The 9,768-nt window shown below is 35.8% G+C and overlaps 1 protein-coding gene across 1 annotated transcript; it reads left to right on the top strand.

Moving 5' to 3' along the window:
- The first annotated feature begins 2,805 nt into the window (after positions 1 to 2,805).
- Positions 2,806 to 7,742, top strand: LOC141711868 (uncharacterized). The gene is made up of 9 exons (XM_074514564.1): positions 2,806 to 3,280; positions 3,365 to 3,769; positions 3,859 to 3,991; positions 4,091 to 4,332; positions 4,541 to 5,478; positions 5,560 to 5,906; positions 6,024 to 6,287; positions 6,409 to 6,614; positions 6,905 to 7,742. Exons 1-9 carry the CDS (start codon positions 3,050 to 3,052, stop codon positions 7,658 to 7,660), a joined length of 3,522 nt encoding a protein of 1,173 aa, XP_074370665.1. The 5' UTR covers positions 2,806 to 3,049; the 3' UTR covers positions 7,661 to 7,742.
- Positions 7,743 to 9,768: the final 2,026 nt, after the last annotated feature.

Raw genomic sequence — 9,768 nt, 5'->3', positions numbered from 1 at the left:
ACAGTGTATATAGTTTAGTACTAAAAACTCACCATCACACACAATAATAGCACATTCCGCAGTGAATATAGCGACTCTTTCAAATTGCAAAATTTAAAATGGAAAGCGAGTCAATCGATACGTACTTGGAGAGCACGAACCTTTATTGGGCAATTATATGAACTGGTCTAAACATTCTCTGTTTGGAACACACCCCGAAGTCTGCAAAATTAAAACATTGTTCTTATAATAATATTTTTCGGTTCTTACCCATATTGTCGAATATAATTATCTGTTTTTCTAAATTTTATATATTTGACTACATTTGATTGCCTCCTATTCTTTAATAATGGTGGAACCCCTGCAAACACAAAGTTTTCAATAACGGTGGACCCCTGCATACACATGATTCTGGAAGAATATTTATATACCTTTTAAAGGATTTGTAGAAAGGAAATTGGAGTCTTTATAACGTACTTGATTACGGATATGTACATGGAGCATCACCTGAATTTCTTCCTCAGTTGGACAGGGCCTGAGGAACTGCTTGCTCGTGTGTGCAAGTCAAGTTTCATGACTTTGATGGGTAGAAAGATACTTTTAGGAGAAGGGAAGTGGAAACATTTTCCCTACGATTTGAAGAAGATAGGAATTGGTTCTGCATATGGATATGAATTTAATGTTGCATCAGATCAAATGTGGGTTCACACCAGCAGCCTTGTTTCATGGAAGACACTGTGCAAGCATAAACATGTGATTCAATCTCATCTTGTTAGTTTGATTGTTGCCTTGTCTCTCTGGTCTTCTATACACACCGGAAGTATCATTGTTTTATATCTCTTGTACTACTGCTAGTATATGTTTATTGATGCTTGGATTAGCCTGGTCGAACATGTTCCACCAAGAAATTTCTCACCATAACGTTTTTATGTGTTCTGTCACACGCATAATATGCATTTTTCCTTGGAGTTCTCCCATTACAATTCTGCTTTTAAACTTAAAATTGTCGCATATGTGTTGCCAGACCAGAATTTCCAGGTCATGGTATTGCTGATTTTGCAGCCTGGTTCAAATTCATTGGGAAAAAAAAAACTATTATAGGTCTTGGATTTCAGTAGCATTTGAAGCATTGCTGCAAATTCGAGTTTTAATGTGTTAAAACTAAGAATTCGTTTGGGAGTAGAGTATTAAGAACGCAGAATTCCTTTTGTTTATTAGAATATAATTAGCTTACAGTGCATATACTCTATTACTAAAAAATCACTAGCACGCCAACAACAATAATAGCACATCCCATAACAAATATAGCGACTCTTTCAGATGCAAAATTTAAATTGGAGAGCAAAACTAGAAGAGATATCAGTCAATTTATACTTGTTTGGACTTTTTAGTCTTATAGTTATAAATAGGCCAATTATATGAACTGGTATATCTGCTTCTATCTTCTTTTTCTATTTCATATTAAAGAATAATTCATTTGCAAATATCTATGGTAGCACTTGAAGAAAAATAAGACATTACATTTGTTTGGAACTTTAAAGACCAAGTTCTGTGCAAAGGTTTCTGCGGAGCATAGTGCCTGCAGCTGTTTTTCATGCCTGCAGCTGTAATGAACCTAAAACATTTTAGGGAATATTTGGAAACACAATTTGACATAACATCACCACCTCTAGCAGTCTAGCAGACTAGTATGCATTATTGGTTGAATAATAAAAGCTTACCAGCATTTTAAATAAAATCATTTTCCCCACATTAGAATAATCTGCAGCACCAGATTTAGAGTTGACAAATAGTGAGAAAACACATACAGTATTTAATTCATGCGGATAGAATAGAATTGTCTGACACTACTTATTAAGTAGGTGACCCCAGACTTGCTTTCTTATTGACAAGTACATGAAGCTCGACCGGCCTCATTAACATTAGAGTCAAGTTCTAATTAGCTGTGTGGTCTATTTCGATTATACTTTCTTTATCGTGCATCTAATTTTGTTATACATAAATTTATGGTGAGGAACATGTTTTTGGTACTCTGGAATAAGTTTATTAGAACAACATTTTGTAAATTTTTTGATTCTAAACAAAGGTTGTTATTGGGTCAATAAGAAGAGCAGACTGTGTAGATAGAGTGTAGTTGCTGATGGTTTTGGTCATTCGGATAACAGTCTTCTAAGAAGGTTTGACCTAGCATTTAATCCAATTTCTGACTGGCGATAGAGGAAGACTAATTCAGCGGTGATCAGTGGGACAGTAAGGGAAGTCGTAAAGAAGCCTTTGCTTGGGATGTTGATCCATACGAGGGAGGGAAATGAGGATTTTGAAGTTGAACTTCTTCTAGTTCCACATCCAAGGGACTACTGTTTTGTTTTAACTAGCCAGCGTTTATTTAATTCATTCTTAATATAATCTTTATATAGTAATCCCTCTTCCCATTCTTCAAATTCTCCTTCACATAATTTGAAAAATATTAACAATCAAATAGGACGGAGAGAGTACTTTATAACCTCGCAAACACAGTCATGTAGAGTTTTAGACAATTTTTTTACTATAAGAATTAGTCAATAATGACTATACTAAATTGCAGCCAACTCTCATTGATGGACTTCACTCGGTGTTGGTCAACATAATAGGCACAAGTTGTCAATGGCGTGAAGTACCACCTTATAGAATCTCAGTCATTTGAAACACTTGTTTTTTAAATTTACAGACAGAACGTATAAGTGTGTGAATGTAGCAAATGTAAACTAAAACTATGGTAAAAATCTAGAAAACTATCTGTGTTTGATTTCTAAAGTAAACAGATTAAACAAAAAGAGAGAGCGCATGATGTTGGTGTTAAATTTGTTACACAAAATATTTATTTATGTATTTTAGAATTCAAAGCCTACATAGTTGCGTATTTAGCTTTGTTCGTCGACTATGGATGATTCCTGCTACCATCCTTAGAAAAATGTTTGACGAATTCAGGTGTTCACATGACAGCCCTCCATTCACAGATGTTTTTTGTATAAATACACTCAACATCTCACGCATAACCGGGTTTATACCCAAATAGATTTTTAAACCAAAGATGATCGGTGAAGAAGATGGGTACGACGTGGTGGTCGTGGGCTCTGGATATGGAGGCTCTGTGGCAGCTTGTCGCTTGTCAATGGCGGGATTGAAGGTCTGTTTGGTAGAGAAAGGCCGGAGATGGGAAGCTCACGATTTTCCAACAGACCATCTCAAGATGCTTTCAGCTTGCAGGTTCCAGAACAAGAACTTGGGAGTCAGCTTTGGTCCCAATGATGCACTGTTTCAGGTCCTTTAGTTTTCTCCTTAATTTGTCATTTAAATAAGATTTTGTCGTATTGGCCTTGTTCTAAATAATACTCTTCTTAAATAGATATATGAAGAGAAAGATTCTGTAGCGGCTATGGCATGTGGGCTTGGTGGAGGTTCATTAGTTAATGCAGGTGTGATAACACCTACTACCGTTCGTGCAAGAAGAAATCTGAAATGGCCAAAAGAATGGGAAAGAGATTGGGAAGTAAATGAAGCATCAGCTTCAGTCATGTTACGAGCTCAAAGTGTTCCCGCCAAGTTTCCAAATGCCAGAATCATGGAAGATGTGATTGGAGATGAGTTCCAGGAAAGTACAAATGGCCCGCTGAAGCTGAGCATAAACTTTGATGCAGAAAAACAACCATCTCAAATGGATGCTTGTTTGGCTTGCGGAAATTGTCTTTCTGGCTGTCCTTATAATGCCAAAAATTCTACTGACAAAAATTATATACACACCGCAATTCAGGTTACAAGTTATGCATATGCCTTTCTTTCTTAAAAACAAGTCTACGTTAAGGATCACAATATTTACTCTTCTGTTTTGGTGCAATGCAGGAAGGATGTGTTATTAAAACAGAATGTCAAGTGCAGTACGTAGTAGAGAACCCCGATAATAGAAAGAGAAGGCGATGGCTTGTGTACTTTAATGAGATTGACTACGTGGAATGTGATTTTGTAGTCCTTTCAGGTGAGTCATATCCAGAATAGATTCAATTAGTTATTGGATGTTGGAATGTTGGCTGTAATTTTTACATCATTTTCAAATGATGCTTTTGTGTTTCTGCAGCTGGAGTCTTTGGCACGACAAATATCTTGTTTCAGTCACAAATGAGAGGACTGAAACTTTCTGATATGCTTGGTTCAGGGATAAGTTGCAATGGAAATAATGTTGCTTATCTTGCTGGAAGCGCAGCACCCTTGAGTGCCTCCGGCTTGGACAGAAAACACTTCTCAAAAGTACCATTTCAAGAACGTCCTGGACCAGCCATTTCCTCGTCCTACACTAATTCTTTAGGATTTACAATTCAGGTAATAGGTTCCCCCCCCCACCCAACATAAAGCTCATATCTTTAAGCATCTGCAATCTGTCTTGTTTATCAAGTAGACTGCGGCTTCTGTTTCTGTTAACAGATAATATATTTATGCTTGACAAACAATTACTTTACTCTACATATTAATCTTTTCTTTTTGTATGATTAGTTTTGTTGTCAATCACATATTATTTTCTTTTCCACAGAGTGCAGTGCTTCCTGCGCCTTATGTTGACATACTATTTAAAGGGATTACAACATATGGCTGGCCACCTGGCTATGGAATTTTATATGGACTTGCTGACAAATTAAAGTTTATTCTAGGACTGAAGAACAGTCAGGGTATGATTCTTAATGTCATGGGATATGATGAGAATGATGGGAAAATCACATTCGAAAAGGACACAAGTAGGATCAGTTTTCAACCACCACAAGATACTTTACTACCGCGAAAAATCAAAGCATTCCAGAAGCTGAGTAAAAAGCTGGGTGGAATACTTTACATGTCAAAGTATAGAAGCACCTCTGTCCATCTTTTAGGCGGCTGCAATGCATCAAAAGATCCTTCACTTGGTGTTTGCAATACTAATGGTCAAGTATTTGACACAAATTCCCATGCCACGGTGCATGCTGGTCTTTATGTTTGTGATGCCTCCTTAATCCCTTGCTCTGTAGGCATTAACCCGTGTCTTACTATCGCTGCAGCCTCTGAACATGTGAGCAAGCATCTTGTGCAAGATGTTCTCGAGTACAAAAACCTGAATGGCGAAAGAAAGGAAGACTCAACTCTCCATCAAACCCTTGATTCAGCAGGTACCAAGACATCAAATGGAAGCCGAAGCTCATCTATCATATTTACAGAAACTATGAGAGGGCATGTAGGGGGGATGCCTGTCACTGCTTATCTCAAAATAAAAATGAATTCAAACACTTCGAAAGATTATGATAGAACAAGTATGAATATTAAAAAAGTACATCCATTTCTCAGAGGAAGAGTTGGTGGATATATAGTATGCACAACAATAGAGAAGGATAAATTGCATGTTATAGATGGGGAAGTAGACATGTGTGAAGTGAATATCAGAAGTCCTTATACGCAATGCATGCACTACCGTCTCCTCCTTGCAGCTTCATCTGGTTCAAGGTTTAATGATTTTTTTTTATAGTTACGGTATTATTGTTCTATGTTCCTGTTGGTAACAAAATCTTCATCTCTTAATTGTAGATATATTTTGGAAGGGAAGAAAGTTATGAATCCGTTTCTTCTTGGATTATACATGTTAAGAGAGTCCACAGAGTTGCATGCTACAATCAGAAAATTAAACATAAACAACACTGAGGATCAAGAATTACTAAATTTGCAAGGATCACTTCATATTTCAATGTTTGAGCTCCTAAGGACTTTGATCAGCATGAGAGGGAACATTAAAGTAAAGTTTGTATCTCTTCTCTTACAATCTTTCATCAGAACTTACATATTACAGATACCGCGTGGGGTTGACAAAGGCTTTGCCCCTTCAGAAGTTTATGAAAGAAATTATCCAAGCTGCAATTTGCTAGAAATCAAAACAGGTACACAAAATAAACTCAGCATCCAAAAGAAAGCTTTCAGTAAGCTATTTAACTTTTAATGTCCAATTATTCTTTGTTAGTACTAAACATTTGAACGTTCGCATTCTAAATTTGCAGAAGACGGTTTTATGATCACTTGCAAGCAATGGAAGGGCAGTCGGAATCCACTGGTAGTTGAGGGAAAGACGAAATTGCTTCCAGTTCTCCTTATTAATGGATACGCAACTGAGAGTTATTGGTTACCAAGTGAACCAAATGATATGGTTAGAACTTTACTTGGACAAGGCTATGAAACATGGCTACTTCAGCCAAGAGTTCACCATTCAAATTCTTCAAACAGCTTCTCGATTGAAGATATTGGCAAATACGACATACCAGCAGGTAAATATCAATAGGAGATTTTATTGGATTGCATAATCAATCCTTGGTGTGTGATTTTTTGGTGTTGTTGTTGATTAAGTTTTATTTTATCATTGCATTTCGTGTATCCTATTATCTGCAGTTTTCAAAAAGATACACGAGCTAAATGCAAATTCTGGAAAAGTACATGTGGTTGCTCACTGTGCCGGAGGCCTAGCTATTCACATTGCAATTATGGGAGGTCATGTCTCTTCCTCTCAAATAGCATCTCTGTCTTGCACCAACTCGTCTATGTTCTTCAAACTTGCAGCTTTAGCATCCTTCAAAATGTGGCTTCCCCTTTTGCCGGTATACTTCTTCATAACTTTTTAAATTACGTGCCAATGGTTAAAGATGATAAAATAGGCACATATTTTGCACAGAACCTGTATTGACATTTTTCATCCACCATACTACAGATATACCTACAGTACTACTGCATTCACTAACAATACCACTAATAACTTCCAAATAATCCTAAATACTATTTTCATTTGAATAAACGGAACTACCATTTAAGCATTAATAATTAACGATGGAAGCAGAATCTGTTATAGATATTTCAGGTTCATCTAAGTTCTATACTGTTATATGTACAGATAACAATGTTGATACTTGGAAAAGACAAGACATTACCAATGATAGGAACACTCAAGACCACTTTTCCGCAGAGATTTCTAAGATCAATAGCCCGTCTCATACCACGTTATGAGAGATGCACTTGTGATGAATGTGAAATTTTTTCTGGCATATTTGGAAACGCATTCTGGCACGACAACATAACCTCTAGCATGCACGATTGGCTGAACAAGAAAAGCTTACCAGTACTTCCGATGGCAGGTTTTCCTCACCTTAGGAAAATCTGCAACAGCGGTTTCATAGTCGACAGTAATGGACAGAACACATATCTAATTCATCCGGAGAGAATGTCATTGCCAACACTATATATATCAGGTGGTAAAACAATTCTGGTAACTCCCGAGACTTCATTCCTTGCAAACAAATACATGAAGTTGCATCAGCCTGAATATAGACACGACAGAGTAGTCGTGGATGGTTTTGGACATTCAGATTTATTTATTGGAGAAGAGTCTTATAAGAAGGTTTTTCCTCACATTTTATCTCACATTGAGCTGGCTGAAAAGGAATTTCTTTCATCAGCACCAAATAGAAAGGAAGGGAGATACTCTAACAAGCAAGCACTGGATTGGGCTGAAGATCCCTACGAGAAAGCAATAGGAGGATTTGATAGTTGGATTTATACATTGATTTATGTCTTGTTGTTTCTGTTGTTGCTACTTATTCTTATCATTTCATCTCTCAACTCCACTGTACTATATATGATATATCTTTAGTGCTTGCTGCTGGTATGTTTTCGAAAATAAGTGTGCTGGAAGAATGTAAGCGCAGCTCAAAATCTGAATAACAATTTTTTTCACCCAATTTCTAGCAATTCTTGATATGATAATTTGTTCAGGGTTGTAACTTAAAAATTACATCATTGCACGTAGAGATCAAAAAAAAACTCAATATGAAAAGTGCAGATTTTACCTAGATTAGGACAAAAACCGACCCGATTCAGTAAAAGATTGGGTTGAACATTTAAACTTTTTAACTATTAGTTTGAAGACTTTTTTACTACAATACAACCAAGAAAGACTGCAGTTTTACTCCTATAATTTGGTGTCTCATTTCTTGCAAACAATCAATATTATATATTTTATCCGCCCCGACTTCACTTTATTTTGCAACTCCAAAAGTTTAACTATTTCAAGTCTTAAAGTACAATATAAAGAATATGAAGTATATTCTAGTGATTTCTTAAATCACTAAAATCTACTAAAATCTTTTTTCAATTCCTTATCATTAGCAAAGCTCTCTCATTTTCTAACGGTTAGAAAAATTGGATTTTAGATCATAGTTTTATTATGTTCTTGATGATAATCCTAAAATCTAATGATTGCAGGTTATTTCATGATATGTGAACTTAAACTTTCATATATGGTTTTAAAAAAATTCTTAATGAAATCCATAAAGAATTAGAGTTAAATTTAGTGGCTTTAAAGAGCTTGAAAAATAAGAATGTATTTTGTCCCACATTGAAAATAAATAAAGGGGTATTGGCTTTATATAATATCACACACATGGGTAGTGTACAACTACTAAGGTGTGTGATGGTGCATTGTATTTTTGTGTGCTTCATGCGCGCACCGGGTCGGGTCGAAGGGCGATTTGGGCGAATGTCTCGGTGTCTCGCGTACGCGAGGTGACCTGGGCGAGGATTTTATTTATTTGTGATTTAATATTTTAATTAGAATTTATTTATCGGTTTGGGATGGGTTATTACTGTTGGGCTGTGTTCGGTTTCTGAATTGGGCTGGGTCACTTTGTAAGTGGGCTTAGTCAGATTCATTGAGCCTGGACATTTGTCATATAACTTTATAACTGATAATATATTCAAATTAAAATTAAATCTGATATAATGTGAGAGATTAATGAATAAGTTGTTACAATTTTATTTTAAATTCAAAATTATCAGTTTTGATTTATCCATTAATTGTACAGTTTAATTCTGATATTAAAAGGAGTGGTCAGTTACACTTAGCCTCTACTATAAATAGAGGATTAAGGTGCTGATTGTATGCACCACACCCTACGTTAAATCTGATATAATGTGATAGATTAATGAATAAGCTGTTACAATTTTATTTTAAATTCAAAATTATCAGTTTTGATTTATCCATTAATTGTACAGTTTAATTCTGATATTAAAAGGGGTGGTCAGTTACACTTAGCCTCTACTATAAATAGAGGACTAGGGTGCTGAGTTTGTGCACCACACCCTATATTCTTCTTCTCCTCTCTATACTCTCTGCTCTCCCATATTCAGATAGTGATTTTTCCGGCGAAGTGAGGTTTCAGTCGAAGTTGAGCTTTCGAGGTGTTGTCAACTCAAAGCTCGGGGCTGTTTTATCCTGGAGGAGTTGTTGCGGAGTATCCCAACGCAGCAGGTGGGGGCAACTATCTCTTCAAGAGCAGTCAGGGCTTCGAGTAAGGTCTGGCGACTCGGTTGTTTCTTTACTTCCTGCATTGTACATGTTGCATACCACTGCTTTCTGCTCTCTCTTTCTGTGTTAAAGCTATGGTTAATGGTACGCTCTCTTGTTTTTCTTTTTTCATACAGTTTTTGATTTGCATGTTGTTTACCTACATGTTTTATTTTGTTAACTGTTATCTTGGCATTGACTTGCTAAATATGTTATATAATTGCCTCTATATTGTTGTAATAGTCCTTATTTCCAATACCAACTTTTATTTTATAATATATATTTGAAAGAATCACTTTTTCTTTCTTCACTTTTTGTAATAATGATAATTTTTAATGATAAAATATTATATAAGAAATGAATATTGGGAATGTTGTTGTAGCTGAGAATAACTATTGATGTTTTATTAAATTTAA

The sequence above is a fragment of the Apium graveolens genome, chromosome 3, assembly GCF_009905375.1.
Source record: "Apium graveolens cultivar Ventura chromosome 3, ASM990537v1, whole genome shotgun sequence".
Classification (NCBI taxonomy): Eukaryota; Viridiplantae; Streptophyta; class Magnoliopsida; order Apiales; family Apiaceae; genus Apium; species Apium graveolens.
The sequence above is the reverse complement of the archived record's forward strand: the minus strand, read 5'-3'. Positions and strand labels throughout refer to the sequence as shown.